At 59.5% G+C, this 21,150-nt stretch overlaps 2 protein-coding genes across 5 annotated transcripts in view; both read left to right on the top strand.

Moving 5' to 3' along the window:
• Window positions 1–571: 571 nt before the first annotated feature.
• Window positions 572–7,007, top strand: ARTN (artemin). Of its 3 annotated transcripts, none has more exons than XM_063407275.1 (4): window positions 572–1,021; window positions 4,964–5,034; window positions 5,171–5,360; window positions 5,722–7,007. In XM_063407275.1, the coding sequence occupies exons 2-4, from the start codon at window positions 4,969–4,971 to the stop codon at window positions 6,156–6,158; spliced, it is 693 nt and encodes a 230-aa protein (XP_063263345.1). In that variant the 5' UTR covers window positions 572–1,021; window positions 4,964–4,968; the 3' UTR covers window positions 6,159–7,007. The 3 variants fall into 3 exon arrangements, with proteins under 3 accessions (XP_063263345.1, XP_063263346.1, XP_063263343.1); XM_063407276.1 differs by lacking the exon at window positions 572–1,021 and adding an exon at window positions 1,029–1,704; XM_063407273.1 differs by lacking the exon at window positions 572–1,021 and adding an exon at window positions 1,029–2,045.
• A 260-nt stretch (window positions 7,008–7,267) lies between these two features.
• Window positions 7,268–21,150, top strand: part of IPO13 (importin 13) — a 31,242-nt gene continuing 17,359 nt past the window's right edge. The window contains exons 1-2 of one of the 2 annotated variants that reach the window (XM_063407259.1): window positions 7,268–7,539; window positions 16,635–17,371. In XM_063407259.1, the coding sequence (XP_063263329.1) occupies window positions 7,474–7,539; window positions 16,635–17,371 (803 nt within the window). In that variant the 5' untranslated portion in view covers window positions 7,268–7,473. The remainder of the gene's footprint in view (window positions 7,540–16,634; window positions 17,372–21,150) is intronic. The other variant, XM_063407260.1, reaches the window with a different exon arrangement.

The raw sequence follows: 21,150 nt of genomic DNA, 5'->3' as shown, positions 1-21,150 counted from the left end.
TTCTCTACCGCAGGGGTGCACCAGGGCCTCCAAAACTCTGCTGGACCAAGGCATCCACGGGCACTGCCTCTGTTGCCTACGAGGGCAGCTCAGATGGGAGCAGCCCCAGGCCAGATGGAGCACCAGTCCCACGGCAGAGCCCGCGCTCCCACGCAGTCCCACTAGCAGTCAGGGAGCCACCCATAGGCACGGCCTAGGTCAAGATGCTTGTGTCAGGACAGGAGTGGGGGTGAAAAGAGGGGAGCCGGGGCCACACGGTGCCGCTCCAGGGCAGGTGAAGCAGCTGATCCGGGCCGCGTGCCACCTCCGCTGTCCCTGCTGGCGGTGGCAGGGACGGCTTAGTGAGCGCTGCTTGTGCCCGCACACTCCCTGGCAGGTGATGTCGCAGGAGGACGCGGGAGTTGTCACCCCCGCGCCGGATAATCCGAGGAGATGAGAGCAGGCGAGGCTGCGGCTCCGCAGGTGGCTGCGGGAGCGGCCATCCGACCCTTCCGCGGGACGGCGGGGCCCAGGCTGCCGGGCAAGGGGGAGGAGGTTAAAGCCACGCGGGTGGCACAGGGTCGGGGCGATCTGGGGACCGGCGTGGAGCCGCGGCACAGCCGGTGACCGAGCCGCTGGCCCCGCTCCAGCCGGGGAGTTGCGTAAGCCCGGGGAGTTGCGCCGAGGCGGCGGAGCGCCGCCGGGGCAGGTGACACGGCCGGCGGCACCGCGGGGCGCGCAGCCCGCCCGGGCGCCCTCGGACCCCGCAGCCATGAGGGCCGGACCCGGGGGGCTCGCCTGGCCCGGGGCGCGTCCTGGCGATCGGCTCCGGCCAGGGGAGCACGTGTGAAGCGAGGCCGAGCGGAGGCGGCCCCGGGATTTGGCACGTTCGCAAGGAGCACTCGAGAGCCCCGGGATGGACGCGGAGGGCCCCGGGCGGTGACGTAAGGACTCGCACGGGCTCCGCTCGACTCGCCAGCCGGCCCCCATGTCCCCGGGGCCAGCGGCGGCCCTGGCGGAGGGAGGCAGGGCGACGGCAGAGGTAAGGAGCCCGGTGGCGGGCGGCCCAGCCCTGGAGGACCGTGGCGCGGGGCGCGGGCGGGCGGGAGGTCGGGCTCCTCCTCCGACGCGGCCGGACACGAGCGCCGGGCACACCGGTGACCGAGTCAGCTCGGGGCGCTTGGGACGCCGGCCGGCCCCGCCGCAGCCGGGAGCTGCCGGGATGGTCCCGGCCCTGCCCGACAACCCATCCACGTCGGATCCCCACGTGTGCAAGGGGTCCCCCGTGGGGCTCTGCCCTCCGACGCGGGGCGTGGGATCACCGCGCGGCTCTGCTCCCATAGCGCTCCGGGAAGGGCTGAACCCTTTCCCGAGGGTGTCCGTGTGTCCGTCCTGAGAGCGCTGTGACCAGGCTGTCTGGACGGGGAGCACCGATCACGGGGCGTCCGTCCGGGCTGCGAGTCCACCTGCCCGGGGGTCGGCCGACGGGCAGGTGGCGGTAGCGGGGGTCGGGTGCCTCCGGGGGTCCCGGTGGTGTTCCCGGCAGGGTGCGAGTTTCCGCGGGAGCTCGGAGGCGGTGCGGATCACGGCGAGAGCCGGTGCTGAAGCGGGCTGGGCTGCGGCTCCTACTGCTGGCGGGATTCCGGTGCCCTCCTGATCCCGGTGCGGTCCAGGCGCCCGTGCGGGTCGGAGTCCCGGTGCCACTACGTGAGGATCGGGGTGCCGGTTGGTATCCTGGTGCCAGTGCGAGTCCGGGTCCCGGTGCCGGTGCCCGCCCCGCCGGTCAGGTGACGGTGGCTGGAATTTGACACCGGCAGCGACGACGGGAGCGGGATGGAGCCGCCGCTGCCCCGCACTGCTCGTCCGCCTGACGCCGCCGGCACCGCACCCCGAGACGCAGCGGGAGCGGCACCGGGAGCAGCGGCGGGAGTCGGTGCCGGCGGGGCAGCGCCGGCCCCCGCCAGCGCCCCGCCCCGGCGCAGCGGCGGCGGGCGGCGGGGGGCGGCGGGGAGCGGAGGCGATGCGGGGCAGCGGCGGCCCGGGGGATGGTCCCCGCCGCGGGCACGGTGAGTGCGGGCCGGGGTGGCGGGCGACAGCGCCCGCCCCAGCCTGCCGGCGGCCCCGAGTCTCGGCGGAGGCTCGTACCGGGACTACGGGAGGACGGGGGGAACACGGTTCACCGCCCACCTCCCGGCAATACTCGAGGGTCGGTGAGGGGTCTCGGGCCGCCCCCGGGCAGGTCCCCGTCGGTCGGCTACCGAGGTGCCGAGCCCGACCCGGCGTAGGGAAGCGCTGGGGGCCGCGGCGGGGCCGGGGTTCCCTGCCGGGGCGGGGAGAGGGGGCATCCCGCTGCGGGCGCCCGGGGGACACGGAGACAGACTCTCCCGCCTCTTCCCTGGGCTCCCGCCCGGCCCGTTGGCACGTCGGACAGGTGTGCGCCCCGGGCGGTGGGCAGGCGAGAGGCAAGGGGCGGGGGTTCCCTGTGCCCCCGGCTCTGCTGTCCCTGACTTGGGGCAGAGTTTGGTCTCTGCCGTGTGTCCCACTTGTCCAAGCCCGGCCAAGGTTTTGCGGGGCGGGTGCCCGCTCCTCATCATATGTGGGGTTGATTTCTGACTCCCATCAGTTCTTCTGCCAGGGTCAGCGCGGAGGGATGCAGGGCCCCCGCCGGTGACTGCAGGTACCCGAAGGGGTCTTTGGGCATCCCCCTGCCCTTCCAGGTGCGACCTGTGGCTGCAGGGCTAGCACAGCTACTCTGAGAGCCGAGAGACTCACCGCAGGCCTGGGGCACTTCGTGAGTGTCTGCTGCCTCCCCCGGGGGCCTGGTGCAGCCACGGGACATCCTCCCCCGGCGCCCCGTGCACAGGGCAGGCAGCGGGGCTCTCGCCGGGCTCTGCACGAGTGAGCGTGAGGTGGCTTGCTCAGGGATTGTACCAACAATTGCTGTTGCTTAGCCCCGGGCGGGAGACACATGTGGCGGGGGTTCGGGCAGGTGCTCACACGGATGGGCTTGGTTCCGACCCTGCGAAAAAAAACCTCCTGTGACTATGAATCGCCCGGCTGGGCTCTGGCAGCCGTGTGTGGGGCAGATCTCAGCCAGATTTCCCCGTACGGGACATGGGGGTCTGCTGTGGTGTGTGCAGGTCTGGCAGCCCCGTGGGGTGCCCGGGTGCTTGGCTCAGCCCTGCCCGCGCTGGACGAAAGCAGATGTCGAGCGGGGCTGAGGGGCCAGCGGGAGCTGCGCCCGTGGACGGGGCCCCGAGTGTGAGGAGGCACTGGTTGTGTTAGTCCCTCGCTTCGGCTCTGGGGCTCCCGGTGGCGCAGGGAGGCTGCCCTCGTTCGGCGCCCCGCCGGCAGCGCTCCCGCTGCGGAGTCTGGGGCCGTGCTGCCGCCAGACGGGAGAAGCCTGAATTGCACCGGCTGCTCCGTCCCGCCCCGTCCCGTCCTGTCCCGTCCCGCCGGGGTGCTGGAACCAGCAGCGGGGCGGCCGCGGAAGCGAGGACCGGGGAGTCCGTCCCTTCCCGGCAGGGCCCAGGGACCCTCGGCTGGTCCCTCCGGCGGTGCCGGCCTGGGAAATGCATGACCTGGCGGCAGCGGCTGGCGTGGGGCCACGGGCCGCCAGGGGAGCGAAGTGCAGCGTGGGCTGTGCTTGGCCAGGCTGTGGCGGCCGGGGGGGCCAGTGCGAGCCCTGCCGGCACCGGGAGCGCATCCCGCCTGTGCACGGCCCCTAGAGGGGCACGGGGACCTGGCAGCGCAGGCTACAGACCCGTGTCACAGTGTGGCTGGTGCAGGGTGGCATCAGATTCCACAGCTGGGACTTAGGGACCAACCCCTGCGATGCTAGAGGGACTGGAAGAAGTTATTTTTTGGTTTTGTCCCAGCAATACCCAAGCATGTGCTTTCACTTTTTTTTTTTTGGTTGGGAGTGCTCTCCTCAGCACGTCCCCTTCCCCCGTTGCTTTCTTTGCCATGGAAGCAACTGGGACATACTGGGGCAAAGCCAAAGCCATAGAGGGGACAGAGGAACTCCTGAACGCAGAATGTCATTAAGCTCCAAGGGGACAGTCCCGTCCTGAGAGATAGGGTATGCAGCAGATAGGGTACAACCCCATTTGGAACCACTTCTAAAGCACTTCAAAGCCAGGGTATCCTAGCTTTGGACACTGGGGCACCCCTGCACTGCAGGGGAGAGCTGGGGAAGGAGGCAAAGATACAGCTGCAGACGGGAGTTGCCCCATCACCTCCTGGGAGACATCACTTCCCTAAGACCATGCTTGCTGCCTTGCTGGGACCATGCACAGCAGGGATGCAGTCCCTTTCTGTGCGTCAGGGCAGTGGATGCCAAGCAGTGGTGTTGGGGTGAATGACTACAGTGAGCCTAGCACGGTGCTCCACACCTTGCTTTGTCCCCACAGGACCTGCCTGACCATCCTTGCAGTCCCACTCATCCAGGCTGCTCGGGGGTTGCATGTCCCAGCTTGGCACAGGCAGCAGCCTGGGGAGCCAGCATGGGGCCAAGGGGTGGCTGCACCCAAGGACCCTGTGCTAATGGATTTGGAGTTTCCAAGGTCAGGCTCCCACTGTGAGCAAGAAAAACATTCCCAGGGAAGGGCCATGGGAAAGGCCCCCCCCGTGCAGCACTCCCAGCCCCAGCTGCTGCCTCACAGCCCAGCCTGGCATCCCAGGCTGTTCACACAAGGACATGCCTGCCTCGCCCCTGAGGAGAGGTGCTGTACAAAGGCTGGGTTGCCCAGGCTGCCCAATCTCTTGGAAGGGGTGTTCGGTGTGGTGAGGATGGCTGGCTATGCTAGGAGATGAGAGGGGTAGGAGTGGGCCATGAATGGAGTGCAGGAGGTGTTGTGATGTTCTGGGGGTCAGGCAGGCGGTGGCACGCTTGGCCGGGGCAGGGAGGGTGTGTGTCAACTCACAGCCAGCCAGCTCTATACCCACCCTGTGTGGGCACTGACCCCAACCTCTGTACTTGCAGCTAGCATGGACCAGCGACAGGGGCCACAAGAACGAAGGCCTGCAGGACCCACCACGCACCCGCAGCCCAAGGTGAGCCCAGGTCTGTCTGGCTCCAATGGCCAGGACCATATGACCCTATCCCCACCCACCCCCAGCTCATGGAGCCTCACTCCTGGTGTGAGGACCCTGGTCCAGGCTGACCCTGCTGTGCTGTGGTTTGTTGCAGGAGGGGGCACTGTGGGGGTTCTTTGCCATCCTGTCACTGCTGGCTGGGCTGGCCACAGGCACCCTGCGAACACCACACTGCAACAAGACGCTGGATGCAGCCCCCACGCCTCGGGGCATGGCCACTGCCAGCCTGTCTGTGGAGGATGGTGTGGAGGCACCACTCGCCGCTGCCTGGAGCCAGATGCATGGTGTGTTTTGGGACAAGCCTCTCAGCCTGGGCTTGGTAGTCCCGTGTGTGGGGCATGGGCAGGATAGGAGCCCCACTCTATGTGGGGCTGTGGCTGCACTTTGGGGCTGGGCTGAGGGGATCTCAACACATGGGACCCTGAGCTTCACGCCGGGTATGTGGCAGAGCCCTAGAAATGAAAAGATGAGAAGATTCTTGGCTGGAAGAATCTTCCTACACACTCATGCACCCTCTCCAGCAGCAGCCATTACCATGGTGGGTGAGCAGGAGGGATCTGTAGGTCACAGAGGGGACCAGCAGGCTCAGAAGGAGGGCAGTGGGTGCACAATGCGTCCTGACAGCGCCATCTCCTCCATGTGCAGGGGACAACACGACAACAGGTAGCCCGGGCACCGCAGAGCTGGCGGACGACCTGCTGCTGCGTGCTGAGCGCTCACCGACAGGCACCAACAGATCCAAAAAGAGGGGTGAGAAACCCGCACGGAACCCCCGTGGGCGCAACTGCCACATCCGCAACCTGATGGTGAAGGTGCGCGACCTGGGCCTGGGCTTCAACTCGGACGAGATCGTGCTCTTCAAGTACTGCAGCGGGTCCTGCCACCGGGCACGCAGCAACTATGACCTGACACTGGGCAGCCTGCTGCGGCAGCAGCTCATCACCCCGGGGCCACAGGAGAGGGTCCTCAGCCACCCCTGCTGCCGACCCACCCGCTATGAGGCTGTCTCCTTCATGGATGTGGAGAACACATGGCAGACAGTGGAGAAGCTCTCAGCAGCTGAGTGCAGCTGTATTGGCTGAGGAGGGGGCCGCTGGCTTGGCCCCAGCTCAACACACGCTGACACGCTCCAGCTTGCCACACTCAGTGAGTGGCACTGTTGCCCAGAACAAGGGTCTGGCAGAGGCTGGTGCCCCTGTTATTATGTGGCCACAAAGAACCGAGGTGAGGTGGAGTCATGACTGGGGTGTGGGTGGCCAAGCCTGCTCCTGCTCAGTGCCAAGCAGCTGGTGCCACTGGCTACATGTGGTCCTGGCCAGGTACCCTGGCTCAGCCCTGGGAGACAAGCTGAAGAGAGTCTGGACCCCATCGCTCCCCAGGGTCTGTCAGCCCAGTGTCCATCAGCAGCACTCTTGCACCTGTGCTCCAGGGGCCAAGAATCACCCAAGCTTCAGAGGGGGAAAACCTCCCTGTCCCCTTGGGCATCCTGGGGTCAGTGGTGCAGCAAAGGGGTGTCCCTGAGGGCAGGGTTGCAGTGGGGCCAGTTTGCACCAGTGTGGAGGGGGGGGGCCTGCACCCGGACCAGCAGCAGCCCCTAGTACTCCGCAGGGTGTTCGGTCACAGACACCCATTGGGACCTCCACCCCTGCCTGGTTCCCAGGGTAGTGGCAGGGTCCCCCTGCTGCTCCATGGTGCTGTGGCACTAAACTATTTATTACTCTAAATTATTTATTTATTGTTCTCGAGCGGCAGCTCCTATTTATGACTTTGGGCCCCCGGGGGCCGGGTGTAATTTAACTCCAGCGCTGCACTGAAGCCCTGGGCAGCGCCCCGTGCTCCCCGCACCCTTTTTCTATTATTTGTAAAATTTGAGGGATAAACTCTATTTTTGTACAGTCGCCTTTTCCTGTAGCAATAAAGCGATGGGCTGCGCGTCCAACCCCTGCGTGTGCCCGTGATGGGGACGGGGACGGGGGCGCCCCTGAGGCGGCAGCGGGAGGGCGCGGAGCGGTGCTGCGGGCGGCTCCCGGCGGCACTGCCCGCCCCGCGCGTGGTGAGCGCTGCCGCTGCCGGTGCGCGGTGCCCGGCAGGGGACGCGCGGGGGCCGGGACTACCGCTCCCGGCGTGCGGCGCGGCGCTGCGGCAGGCCCTGGGCTGCCCGGCCGCGCCTGCGGGGCCGCGGCCAGAGGCGAGGCGGGGCCGGAGAGGAGCGGAGCGGGGCTCCAGGGCTGCTCGGGGAGTCCCGAGGGCGCCTCCCGGCCCGACCGCCGCGCCGAGCCGCACCGCCCCGGTGCCGCCGCCCCCGTCGGGGCGGGAGGCGGGTCCCGCCGCGATGCGGCTGCCCGTGCGCCGCCGCTGTCGCCCGCCCGCCGCCGCCTCCTGAGCGCCGCCGCAGCCATGGAGCGGAGGGCGGAGGCGCCGCCGCCGCAGGGCCTCGACTTCACCGTGGAGAACGTGGAGAAGGTGAGCGAATCCCGCCGGCCCGGCCGTGGCCGTGGCGGGGCGGGGGCGGCTCGGCGGCGGGATGCTGGCGGTGCCGCGGGGGATGCGGCTCGGGGAGCGGGGGGGCACCTGCTCGGCGGGGCCGGGGGCGGCGGGCGGCGTCCCCTCTGCCTGCCCGCCCTGCCGCTGCCCAGGGTCCGGGACGTGGGGCTGGGGGGAGCCGCCGGAGCGGCCCGGGCAGGGAAAATGATGTGGCAGGAATGGGAGCAGAAGGGAGGGGTTGTGTGTGCTACTGACTGGCGTCCTCTAGGTCGCCAGCTGCAGCGCCGGGCAGGGAGAACCCACGGGTCTGGTCCTGGCTCCTGAACCAGCTGCATCAATGGGAAGCCCATTATCAGCGTCTCCATTAGGCAGGGAAGGAAGGAACTTTTGCCAGGTGCTAGGAATTATTGGGCATTACAGTTGGCAAAAGCCTTCAGCGGGCAGGTAGCCCACTGATGCCTTCCTAAACCGAGAATCCAGCCCCTTTGCTCCTGCTGAAGCTCGAGGTCCTTCACAGTATCTGCAGGGCAACAGGAGTGAGGCTGATTGCTGAAATCTGGGATCCAGGGAAGGGCCACGGCAAACCAAGGCCTGCTGGCATCACACTGCTGCTGGGATGAGCCCTGAGCAGCTGATGTGTGTGACCTGATGTGTTTATCACGGAGACTGAACAGGGCATCTCAGTGATCACACCTGGGCTGAGAAAAACCTGCCCTTGGCCACCTTGGAGGTGATGGGGGCAGGGCAGCAGAGGACGCATCCCTCAAGGGCAAACAGCAAGTGCATCACTCTTCCACTTACCCTGTAGCCAGACATCCAACAGACATCCATAGTTTGGTCCTCAGACAGCTAGTGGGAATCCCAGTGTCCTCATTTTTCCTCTATAAGAATAGACTGAGATCCTTGCCAAAGCAATACTCATGGGCGTGCTGGTGGGCACATAGAATCATGGAATCATTTAGGTTGGAGAAGATCTCAGATCATCATGTCCAATGGTTAGTGCAGCCCTGCCAAGCCCACCACTAAACCATTTCCCCAAGCTTTTCACTGCTGTCCCTCCCCAGTAGGTTGCCTGGCCTCACAGGAGATGTCAGGTCAGGGGTGTCAGGTTTGTCACTGGGCGCTGGTCGCCTTTGTGGCTGCAGGTGAGACACAGCTCACCTCTTCCAGGGCGACGGAGACAGAGCACAGCCAGGGGATTAACTGATGTCTGGAAAATGCTACGTTCATGCAACCTTCTGCAGCTTAATCTGCATACATCCAGGGCTGCTGGATGATTTTGCCTCTGACTCCCTTTCTTTTCTTCAGACACAAACCGCTCCTTTGTCTGCACCAACAATGAGGCGCACACTTGCCCGGGAAGGGTGGGCAGTGCCAGGGTAGGGGGCACCCGGCACAGGCTGGGCAAGGTGCGGCTGTGCTGAGAGGCAGCTCATCCTTGCCAAGCTCCTCGGGATTTAGTCTCCCAGTGCCTGGGAGGAGGCAGAGATGCCCTCTAGGATGCTTCAGCTCCCCTCCCCCAGCCTGCCTCTGCCACTCCTGATCTCTGCAGGCTTTGCCATCTCAGTAGTGTCCTCTGAAGGTGCAGCTGTGGACTGCAGTGGGGCTCTGGGCTGCTGGTGGGGGCAGCAGCACAGTCCCTGAACAGGGGAAGAAGCATGGGGTGGGATCAGAAAAAAATACAGAGGTTCAGCAGCTCAGAGCCTTCCTGTGTCAGTCTTTTCCAGGAAGATCTATGGGGTGCAAAGGGAAGGAAAAATGGGCTTTGCTGAGAGCAGGGTTGGTGGGAGGCAAGTGGGTAGAGCCACTTTGTCAGAGGTGATGCTGGCAGATGAGTGATGCTCCTACTGGCCTGGGTTCTTCCACCTGCCAGATTTTGTGCATAGCTCTATTAATAATACTGAATACTGATTAAAGTCGGGGTTTGACTCCACTCTGAGTCAGAGAGTGATAAGTGCTGGGGTTAGGAACAGTGTGAGGAGCTGGTTATCTCTTAAATCAGGGGGCTGAAGCCTTTCCAGGTCCCCTGCAGTGGAAGTCATCATGTTGTAGCTAGGGCAGTCTGGTGAGACTGCCTGCCACACTCTTCTGGTGATTTTCGTGGAGAAGATTCTGTCCCTGGAAAATTCTTTTGTGCCCCTACTGTTGTTTATTATGCAGTGGGGTTTTGCAGGGCTCTGGGGTGCCTGTGTAGCTGAAAAGGATCATTGCTGTGTTTATGCATAAGCAGTGCCAGGGAGAGATCCCTCCAGCTGTGAACAGTGGTTTCATGGAGGCAGGAGGGTGCAGGTGCTGGAGGCAGAGCCAGCTGACAGGTCTGAAAGCCTGAGGACAGGTGCCAGGCTCAGGTGCTGCACTTCAGGAACCATCTGAAAGTTGCTCCCTGTATATTTTTTTTCTTGCTGTTTTTCCATAGGGAGCTCTCCTGTGGCACAGGGAAGGAGCAGGGTTGCACTGGGGCTGAGGTGTTTTGATAGGGTTACTGTGTCAGCATCCTCCAGTCCTAGCTGAGGGCTGCTTGTCTGCTTTTTGTTTTCTCCTGAGCCTGACCTAGATGCTGCTCTGACTTCAGCACAGCTAGAGCCAGCTGGTGTGGCCACGCTGTGTGGACCTGCTGGGAGTCCAGCAGCACTGGGCTGGCTCTGCTTCCCCTGCACCTGCTGCTGAGTGGGGCTCTGTTGCTGTGTTTGGAGGGGTTGGAGGGAAGGGAAGGCTGGGAAAGCCAAGGGCTTCAGGCTGTGAGAATGCTCAACCTTTCATTGCCTAAATGGTGCAGTCTGGTTTGTGACCTGCATGTGCTTTTGTGTGCCCAGGAGCTGCCCCTTGTGTGACTGACAACCTAGTGCTGGGGTAATGATGAAGATGGATTGCAGATGTTTAGTCCAGGCTGCTCTGTCCATCTCAGAGGAGCTGTTCACAAGCAGGACTTGTGCCCTGCAATCTTGGTTTCTCTCAGCACTTAATACTGCAGTATTGGACAGGAGAGGAAGAATGCGAGACCCTCCTCACATGTTCCTGGTGCAGTTGAATCTGCTTCAGCAGTATTGCCCTTTTTGAAATAAGAAAAAAGGCAGTGCCATTGCTCCGTGAATTTCCCAAGTGCAGGCTCTCGCCCTCTTTTTCTGTCTAATTCCTTCCAGGTCTTTCCTCCCTTGTCCTGCCTCTGATCCTCTGGGGTGTTTGTAATATTGGCTGACGTCTTTTCCCTAGCACATTAGCGGTCTGGCATCTCTGGGCCTTCCAGATTGCCGTGTGCCTCTCTGGAGATGCCTGATGAATGCACAGAGTCTCTCCGGCAGGATGGGTAGGCGGGGTGTCATGGAGCTGACATCCGGAGCCTACCGCAACGGGAGAGGGACGCTTTGATCACTGCTCCTCCGAGATGCTGAGCCTCGGGGATGTGGCAGCTGCTGGGGCTGCCTTCTGCCCAGGAGGATGGGGAGGAGAAATCAAGTGCATCTGGTTTCTTCGGAAGGCTATTGCCTGTCTTCAGAAACCGGATCAAGAGAATTACAAATACTCGAGGGTGAGGGAATGCCCTCCTCTGTCTGGTAGTGGATCGACCACTTGGTCCTTACAGGCAGCCCGCATGTGTGAGATGTGGCAGCCACGCTGGGGATGGTGAGCTGGGGCCTTGGGAGGAGAGATTCCCTGAGGGAAGCAGAGAGTCACCTTGTTATATGTTTAAGCAAATGCTCTTGCAGAAGCAGATCTCAACCAGAGCCAACCTTGGCTGAACACATGGCTCCTTCCTGTGGTATGGTGGTGATGAGATGAGAGGGCAGCATCTTGTTGTCCAGTGCTGTGTGAGCTCTACAAGGGCCATTGCTGGAGCCTCATCTCAGCTGTGATGTGTTATGGTGCAGGAATGGATGGGATTGGTGCCTGGGCTCCAGCAGAAATTCCTCTCTCAAATTGCTTGTGCATTCCATCATGGAAATGTTGGGTAGAAACAAGGAATAGTGGACAGGCTTACCCTTGCAACTCATTCTGGGCTTTGCATCTCCAGGGTTTCTCTCTGGTCCTGCTCACCCTTTGCTTTTTCAGGCCCCTGCCTGCTCTCGTTGGGAATTCACGTGTCCCACAGCCCCTGTCCCTGCTGGGGATCACCCTGTGCTCTGCAGAGGGCTGATGGCAGTGAAGCAGTGGGAGGGATGCCAGAGCTGCTGAGCTGTGTCTGGGCTGCAGCCTCATCTGGACAGCCAAGGACTTGGTGTGGGCAAGCTGGGTTCAAAGAGGGGCTTCAAATTGGCAGCATCTTTTATTAGGAGCGAGGAGAAAACCCTTTTCTTTTGGACTGCTGGCAAAATGTGGGTCCTCCAGGAGCAGCATGCCTGGCGGCACACACCCGGCTTTATTTTGCATCCATTTGCCATCCTCGGAGGCTGCTGCCTTCCCGGGGTGCTGGCTGCTCAGCCTGCCCCACTGGGGCCGGGGGGGCCAGCTGCTGCAGGCAGGGGAGGCAGGGATGATGTTCCTTTCACTTGGCAGAGCCGGGGTAATGGCTGTGCTGTTGCAGGCCTGGAGCACTGGCAATGCGAGTGCGTTCAAGTAGAAAGGACAGCGAGAGACTGCAGCAGGAGACATCCCGGGGGTCCTGCTGGAAGGAGGCTGGTGCTTGCCAAGGGGCTGTGGCCACCGCTGCCCCCGCCGTGCCGTGGCTGTGGGCACGCTACGAGGAGCAGAGCAGGAATATATTTTGCAGCTTTCTGTTTCCCCAGCTGCGATGCAGACCTCACTCAGGGCTGTACCTGCTGCCAGCTCTGTGAGCTCAGGCAGACTGGCCCTTGGAGGGCAGCTGTCTCCCCATGGAGCCCCCAAGAACAGGAGGCAGCACACTCCTGCCCTGGGATCAGAGCCGTGTGTCTGAGGCTCGTCTTGTCACCCCGTAATGGCATGGACACGACACGTCCCTGCAGGGTACCTCGTGTTAATGTATTTACGCAGTGCAGTGAGGGAGACAGCCTGCTGGCACTGGGCTCCCTGCAGAAGCTCTGAAGGGTGAGAGCTGGGGGTTCTGAGCTTGTAGCAGATCCTCTTCCCTTGTGCTACCTGAGTGCAGCCTGGAGATCAGGTGCCTCTGCTTGGCTGTAGCTCTCCTTGGACTGCTCCCATTCCACCTGACAAAGGAACCAGCATGGGATCTCTGACCCATGTCTTTTGGGCGGGCTGCCCTGCACCAGTGCAGCTTACTTGAGGGGCTGATGTTGCTCCAGTGACTAAAGCCTGACTGAGGCTTTGGTCACAGCGTTTTAGAGCAGGGAAGAGCCATCGTAATAAGCTTGAATTATTTTCAGCCGAGTAGAGCTGATGTTGGAGAAGGCTCCTTTCCTGGCCAAAGGGCATAGCTGACAGCCAAGCTGTTTACCAGCTCTCACATTACAGGTCTAATTGCAGAGAAGGCAGGTCTGGTGTCAGCCACCCGTTCAGATTGGAATGCACAAAGCCTCCCTGGTAGATGTCACCCAATTTCATGCCTTCTGCTTCTCCCTCTTGGCACTAATGAGTTCCCCTTGTCATCTCCAGTGCTTCCTGATGGGCCTCAGGGTGCTGGCCAGAGTGGTCAGACTGAAGCCCAACAGCAGCCGATGCTGGTGCATGGTCTGGCAGGAGGGCGGTGTCTCCTTGCTGAGGAGGAGCATGCTGGCTGTTTAGGTGCCCATCTGCAGTCCCCTGCCCAATGCGCTCAGCAGAGGATGATACTCAGCTGATGTGTGTGGTAGGCCAGGGAGAAAGCCTAGTCTGCTCCCAGGGGCTTCTTCTGCTGCACTGAGCTTAGTTAGGATGGTCCCAGTATTTATGCCCAGCCTTGGAGGTCCTCGGGAAGGGTCTTCCATGTTGTGTAGAGTACTGGATGGAGTGTGCTGTTGGTAGCCCTGGGGCACATGCTGCTTTTCCTTTCTGCCTGGTGTCCTGCATGCAGGCAGGAACAGCTGTACTTTTTTCAGGAGCCACCACAACTGGTCCCCTCCCAGGCAGGGTGCTTGCAAAAGGGGGCTGAGGTGGATTTTTTCCAGAATATTCTTCTGACTTCCAATAGCTTGAGCTTTGCATGAGCTTTCAGCATTAACTTTGCTTCCATCCTCTGAATTTCTTCGTGTAGTTGGTAGTCTTTTTCATCTTACCACTCATCTTCTCTCCCTGAGGTGCTGAGCAGTGGAGGCTCCAGCATGTCCTTGGGGACCTTAGCTGGAAACCTCCCCAGAGAGTCCCTGCAGGAGGAGCAGGGCTCTGAGCTGGTGTTGCTGGGCATGGATGCCTCTCTAGAGAGCTCACTGGTGACCGTGGGGACTGCGCACAGGACGGAACGTGAGGCATGCAGGCAGGGTGCTGGGATGCTGGTGGGAGAGCTGTCCAGATCTCTGCAAAGATGGCCCTGCCTGGGAAGGGGTCTTATAACCCAGCTGCTCACTGTTGCTCTTAATGCAGGGATAGTAACTAGTGTTGAGGGGAGCAGCTATGATAGCGCTCCTCTTTGCCATTGTTACAATGCAGCAGCCGGGATTTTTTTAGCATAGCTGGTGCTGGTGTCTGCGACTGGGCTGTGTGCTGGAGGTGTGTGTGCAGGATGTGTGTGTGCAGGATTGGTACCTGCTTGCACCTCAGCTTCACACTGGGTTTTTCCTGCTTGCTCACTCCTCTCCATTCAGTTGGATGATCACATGGAAGCACCAGAGGCTGCTGGCTTGAAGCAGACCCTGTTGGCAGGATCGGGTCTTAGCCAGCAGCACTGACAGTCCCAGCCAGGTGGGGAATGAGCCCTCAGCTGCTTCCCAGCAAGCAGACTGTGTTTGCCAACCCCTGCTCTGCTGCCCTGCCACGGTCTGCAGTCACCTGCAGAAACCCAGCGCTGTGGGCCAGGTCCATCCTGGTGGTGTGTGTCCATCCATCCACATGGTGTGGTCTGTGTTTTACAAAGCCTGTGCAGGTTTAAAGGTTAGGGCTCCTGTGTACACATTGTGCCTTGTAATATATGATGCATAGGGTGTTTTTTTTCTCCCCACAATTTTCTAAGTGGTAGCACTATTCAAAATAAAAGAAATTAATTCATTAGGAAATGCATGGAGGTATAAAAATAGAGGCTGGGAAGAGGTGTGAAAGGATCCTGGGCTAGGGGCCACGCAGAGGGCATTGCTCATTTCACCTTGTGCCCAGCTAGCAGAGAAGGGAAAGAGTGGGCTGTCACCATTCTGGGAATCTCAAGTGAGATTTATTTGGGAAGAAAAATAAGCAGCAAGCTCTGATGGGAGCAAGAGACTGAGCTGGTAATGGTTGGGAGCTCCAGCTTCAGCCCTGCTGCAGGATGACTCAGACCTTAGCACAACAGCAGGGGTAGGAACCAGGTTCCTACCCCCAGGAGTGGCTGAGCTTTTAGCACATCTGCAGCTGCTGCTCTATAGTGAAGTAAATTGTTGCTTTGCTTAGAGGGGGTGACAGTGCTTACCTCTGCTCCAGCAGCTGAGTGATGTTTCCTGCATCCAAGTCCAAGATAACTGGGAAAAGAGCAAAGGTTTGGCTAACTATTGAGAGCTTGTGGTCTCCCCTTGGCTTGCTCTTTTGGGACAGATTTCTCTCTCTCATGTCCTGCTTATGTAGGGTTAACCTTTTCTGTGTCAGGATGCATGTTTTAGTGGGTCAGACGCTGTCCCTCTGCAGCCCATGCTGGCTGACTCCCTCTCCTACGACGTACTTCCTAACCTCTTTCTTACAAAGAGGTTATCCTCATTTTCCCCTGTCGCAAAGTCTTGAGCAGCAGCGATTCAAATTATGGCCCAGGCAATGCCAACTCTGTAAAGTTCCTGCCATATTGTCCTGCTCTGTGGTCTCAAGCTGGGAAGCAGCAGGAGGCACAAGCACTTCCTTGGGAAGCTTGTTCCTGTGCCCCAAGCTGCCAGTTCTGCGTGCTTAAAAATAGGGTTTAAATCCTCTCCTGGGTACAAGAACCGCAAGAATTTCATAGAGCTTTTTAGAGGGGGAGGGGGAGGTTATTTGAGACATGGAGCCAGAGTGGGGACACAAAAAAAATCCTCTGCACCTGCTGCAATCATCCTCTGATTTGCTGGTGGGGTGTGACGGCTGCCTGGTTGCCCGACAGGTGCCATGGATTTTCCTTGCTCCTGGCGTGTGCAGTCAGCAATTTGAAATGAAACGTGCTGTGCCAGGCAGAAATGCTCACTGCTGGAAGATGGAGTTCAGACAAGGGGTAGTTATTCTTCCCCTCCTTGTGCGAGGACAACAGTGGTTCTTGGCTGTACCCACTCAGGATAAGTAGCTAATTGAGGCTGGGCTTCATATCTGTATAATATTCCTCTGCAAATAAAGCCTTGTAGCCCGTGTGAAGCTGTTCATGTGGATCTGAGCTATGCAAAGCAGTAACCAGATCTCACAAAGCTGCAGGAGCAGGTAAGTGATGTTTCCCTTCTCCATATGGAGAGATGGACTAAGCAGCACTGGACTGTCACAGAAAAAGCGGTGGCAGAGGCAGGGTTGCATGCCAGCTCTCTTGGCTCACCTGTAATTGGGTGGGTTTGGAGGGACCAGATGGAGAGATTAATCCTTGAACTTAGTGACTGTTTGTTTTCAGGACTCTGCATAACCTGACAAAGATCTGCAGTGGCTCTTGCATTCCTTGGGCTCATGGATGCAAGCTGTTGACCACAGCTTTCAGAGAGCAGGTGTGAGTGGAAGGCAAGAGTGCTGGTCAGCCATGTGCCTTACAGTCCTCATGTGGAGGACCCACCCCACTGATGGCACATTAGCAGGGAAGCAGGCAGAGCACGAGTGAGGGTGAAGATGGGAAATGACTAAGGAAAATACATTTCCAGGGTGAAGCATGAGAGGAGGGGAAGGATGCTTTGCAGGTCCTGTCCTGCTGCCAGATCACTCTCACTTCACTGAGAATGGGAAGAGGGAGGGCAGCTAACACAGACTGCTCTGGGGAGGGGTCTTGCTGTACTGGGCAGCCTGGGCACTGGGCTCCATGCTAGTGAGCCTTCCTGGTAAGCCTTTCTCAGGCAGGACAGACCACGGTGGTGCTCCTCAGCTGCTCTAGGGTGCTTCCCTCTCTCTTCCAGGCTCTCCATCAGCTGTATTATGACCCAAACATCGAGAACAAGAACTTGGCTCAGAAATGGCTGATGCAGGCGCAGGTGTCCCCCCAGGCATGGCACTTCAGCTGGCTGCTTCTCCACATGGACAAGGTGCCCGAGATCCAGTACTTTGGTGCCAGCGCTCTCCACATTAAAATCTCCCGCTACTGGAACGACATCCCAGCTGACCAGTATGAGAGCCTCAAGTCCCAGCTCTTCACCCACATCACGCGCTTCGCCAGCGGCTCCAAGATCGTGCTGACGCGGCTGTGCGTGGCGCTGGCCTCCCTGGCGCTCAGCATGATGCCGGAGGCCTGGCCCTGCGCCGTGGCAGACATGGTGCGCATGTTCCAGGCGGAGGACTCCAACGTGGACGGGCGAGCGCGGTGCCTGGCGCTGCTGGAGCTGCTGACGGTGCTGCCTGAGGAGTTCCAGACCAGCCGCCTCCCGCAGTACCGCAAGGGCCAGGTACGCAGCGTCCTGGCGCAGGAGTGCGGCTCCGTCTTCCCTTTGCTGGAGCAGCTGCTGCAGCAGCAGGACTCCCCGGGTTTCATCAAGCAGAAGGTGCTGAAGTGCTTCTCCAGCTGGGTTCAGCTGGAGATCCCGCTGATGGACTGCGAGAACCTCATCCAGGCAGCTTTCACCTCTCTGCAGGACCCAGAGCTGTTTGACACAGCAGTGGAGGCTGTGGTCAATGCCATTTCCCAGCCCGATGCCCAGAGGTAAGGGCAGCCTTCTCCTGTGTGCTGCAGTTTGGTGCTCCTGGACATCGGCAGGGAAGCAGGGTGGGAAGGAAAAATCTTGGGCTTTTTTCTAGCTGTCATTGGCTCTGAAGGTAATGATGGCAGGGTTTGGAAGTGGGAGAGTATCAAAAGCAGTTGGAGGCTGTTGGTCCTGGAAGGCTTTGCACTATGGGTGACTTGTGGGGTCCATGAAGTCAGCTGCAGCCCATGTCCACGCTGCCCTCTGAGGCAGATGAGGATGTGTGCTTCTCGCTCCTCGTGTCAGAGCCTGCAGCCGCCAACCAGACAGCAACTGCCCGACTCCTGCCAGCAGGAGTTCAGAGACCTTCCTCCGCCTTTTGCTGCTGGTCCAGCCAAGGAGCTGATTCAATGCAGAGATAATAAAACCAGATCTGTCATTTTTTTCCCCTCCTCTTGGCTCCAACAGCTTGTGCCTTTGTCTGTGGCCATGGCTGGCCCGGGAGCAGCTGAGCTGGTCCTGCTGGGGCTGTGCCATGGGGCTCTGAGCTTGTCTGCTTGGCTGCATTGCCTGAGCTGCTGTCAGCTCATGGGACCAATGCCTGCAGAAGGGACAGTACATCTCCAGTTCCCGTGGCCACATCCCTTCCTGGCTGCTTAGCAACCTTCCCCCGAAGAAGAGGGTTTCCTTGAAGGCTGAGCTGAGCTGCTGCCACTGTGCATGCCCTGTGCATCGCTGCACATCGCGCAGGCTCCGACCCTCTGCAGCGGTGGGAATGATGCTGCCACTGCAGTTGTGAGCCCTGGTCCTTCCGTTGGTTAAGGGCAGGGACAGCCTGCATGTTCCCCAGCTCTTGGGTAGCCTGGGGCTGTCCTTTTCAATGCCAAGGAGTTGCATCTGTGGACTGCAAATCCTGGTGCACAAAGGGACCCATCAGGATTTTAATGTGTTGCTGGGTGGGGGGAGGGGTTGCCTCATTTGCTAGTGTTTAGAAGGTGACCACAAGCTGTTTTTTCTTGTGCCTGCCAAAGGCTGTGGACCAGCTCATACCCTTGTTGCAGATCTGGGGCAGAAAGTCAGAAGGTGTGAGAAGGTCACCTGCAGTTCTGAAATGCTGGACTCTGTCTTCCTGCTTTCTATTTCCCTCGAGTCTCAGAAGTCCCTTGATTCCATACCTTTGTGCAGGAGCCTGTCCCTGCAGTGCCGTCTTTGATTGCATTAAAAGGCTGAGTTTTCTGCTGAGCTTTCAAAGTGAAATGTGGAAAGAAGTGTGACTGACAGTGGGGTTTCCTCTCTGCTTCTATGCTGACCCTGCCATGCAGTTTTTGGCCCCATTCAGGCCTACCGTGCTGGCTGCTCCCTCATAGAATCTTCAGTACTCGCTCTCCATCCTTCTTCCTGGAGGCATCATCAGCCATGCAGAGCACCCTCCTGTCTGTAGGGGTGTGGGCAGTGGCCAGGACAGGGCAGGCAGCTGTTCTGAAAGGCTACCCAGTGTGTGAGCCTGCTCCTGCCCCGGGGTATGGAGACAGTGGTGGCATTGTCACAGGGATGCCCTGCCAGGCAGCGTGTGGTGTCGCTGCTTCCCAGCCCTGGTGGGCACTCTCCTCCCCTTTGTTTCTTGTGTCCACTAGAATGTGTTCTTCCTCCTGCTTCCTCTAGTGCCAGCTGGCCCAGCCCTCTGGCTTTGTCACTCAGCCAAAGTGGATCCAGCTCTTTTCCAGAGCCCCCAGGGAGTCTCCTGACCTTTCTGTCTCTTATCTTGATAGTCTGGGAGATCCCTGCTGCTTTTCAGCTGCTCTCTTCCTCCGTGGTCTCTCACCTTTGTTTCTGCACAGCCCTTGGCTGCAGGCTCAGAGCATTCTTGGCACTGGGCTGCTGGCATGGTCCTCTCCAGAGCTTGTTAGGGCATTGCTCCATGAGAGGGTTAGTCTTAGGACTCACCACTTTGCCATGAGTTCCCTGAGTGCTTTCCCCCCTCGCTCCCTCCCAGCTGTCTTCACTGACCTTGCTGCAGAGGTGATCATGCAGGTATGCTTCTGCCACCAGCAGAAGTCTCTGTGGCTCATGAATTTGGCTTCTGACTTTGAGGGTTAGATAGGTTGTGGGTCATCTTCCCAGGGGAGCACCACCCTGCAAGGCAGCTCTCGTGCCGCAGCACCTGTGTGCAGGTGGAGGGCAGGTGTGACCTCATGGGAAAGGACCCCGTGGCCCTGGTGCTGCCTCACTCTGTGATAAGTCACTTGTGCTGGCAGCTCCCGTTTCCCTGCTTGCAAGGAGCAGCGAGTGGTTTCCTGCCTCGGAGGTGTTACTAGAAATGCTGTACCAGAGATGTGTAGGTGCAAAGTGTTTGATCTCTATACCTGCCAGGTGGGTGGGAGCCCTGTGAACCCAGAGAGGGGGATATGCTGGGTGTTGCTGGAGTCTTGATGCTGCTCCTCTGTCAGGACATGGAATTCCTGAGAAGAAACCTTGGAGGATGGGCCAGGAGCTAGCACTGGAGCATCTCTGAGCACACCTCTTCTCTTGAAGGTGGTGGGAAGCTCCTGAGTTGTGGGAGGGGAGGAATGGAGATACTGTTGCATTTCATTTGCAGAGGAGAGTCTTGGGCTGTATTTTCCATCTCGTTTGAGGATTATCCTCTCAGCTAAATGGGTCAGAGAGCTTGGCAGCACGTGCTGCAAGGGGAGAGCTGGCATGTGGCACTTGGCCTTCCTGTAGTGCAGTGGGTGGCATCAGAGTGGGGTAGGGACCTCCTTGCGGTGTGTGCCCGTGGTGGGAATTATGGAGCACAGATGTTGGACTCTGAGTCTCCTCTCTGAAAGCAGCAGGGTGTTGCTACAGTGGTGGACCTGGCAGGATTGCAGGTGTCCATATGGGATTGCCTGGTGTACAGCCCATCTCTTTCTGGTCTTGGTACCTGGTGCTGAAGTTTTGAAGAATTTTGCTTAAAGGGTTTTCCAAGAGCTTCATTAGAAACAGTTTTTTAATAAGACTGGGTTATTATCTCATCAAGAGGTGGTTCAGATTTTGGATCAGAAAGGATGAGATTGTCCCATATTCCCCTATCTTCCCTCTGCAGGTTGTCCCCCACACTGCAGCAGTTTGTGGAGGGTTGTGGGAAAAGCACCAGTAGCTGCTGGTCCTACAGAGGGAGCTGTAAATGCTGCAGTTCACTGGGATTTGAGAAGGGACCAGACAAACTCATGGAAGCAAAATTTGCTCAGCTCCTAAATACCAGGATAGCAAATCTTGCTCAGGAAGGCCTAAGCAAATCACTGCAGGGAACTGCATGGGCAAGAGTCACCATGTGGCTGCCATGTTCATATCCTCTGTCACAGGCATTCACAGTTTTTGGCTGCTGGAAACAAGCTGGGCATCCAGGGGCTCTTCTGAGCTGGGATGGTTTTGTCTTCTTCTGCCTGGCAGTGGTGCAGGGGGTGGAAAGTGGTGTCTGGCAGCCCCTCCTGGGGCAAGCTCTGCACCTGGTCAGGGATGTGGCATCAGCTGCTCCCTTGGGCTGGAAAGCAGCACTGACCAAGTGGAGTGACCTGAGGCTCCATGCTCCTGGATATGGAATAGAGCAGGTCAGCTCTGCTGACTTGACTGCAGGTCCTGGGTGACTGGTTAAAACAACTCATCTAGTGCAAGCATTTCCCTCCTGGCTAGGCACCCTTGCATCTAGGATGCCCTTATGTCTGCAGAACAGTTAGCAGAGCAAGGTGGTGCTCAGGAGACATGGTTCACCCAACATTTTCTAGAAGTCTTCAATAATACAGGATTGCAGCATGGAAGCAAA

The sequence above is a fragment of the Prinia subflava genome, chromosome 10 (assembly GCF_021018805.1).
Source record: "Prinia subflava isolate CZ2003 ecotype Zambia chromosome 10, Cam_Psub_1.2, whole genome shotgun sequence".
NCBI lineage: Eukaryota > Metazoa > Chordata > Aves > Passeriformes > Cisticolidae > Prinia > Prinia subflava.
This window is presented reverse-complemented; position numbering and strand designations above follow the sequence as displayed.

Coding starts and splice junctions, on each gene's coding strand:
- ARTN (XM_063407273.1), top strand. CDS start 2,000: ATGCGGGGCAGCGGCGGCCCGGGGGATGGTCCCCGCCGCGGGCACG. Junction 2,046..4,963: donor TGGTCCCCGCCGCGGGCACG/GTGAGTGCGGGC, acceptor CTGTACTTGCAG/CTAGCATGGACCAGCGACAG. Junction 5,361..5,721: donor TGCCTGGAGCCAGATGCATG/GTGTGTTTTGGG, acceptor CTCCATGTGCAG/GGGACAACACGACAACAGGT.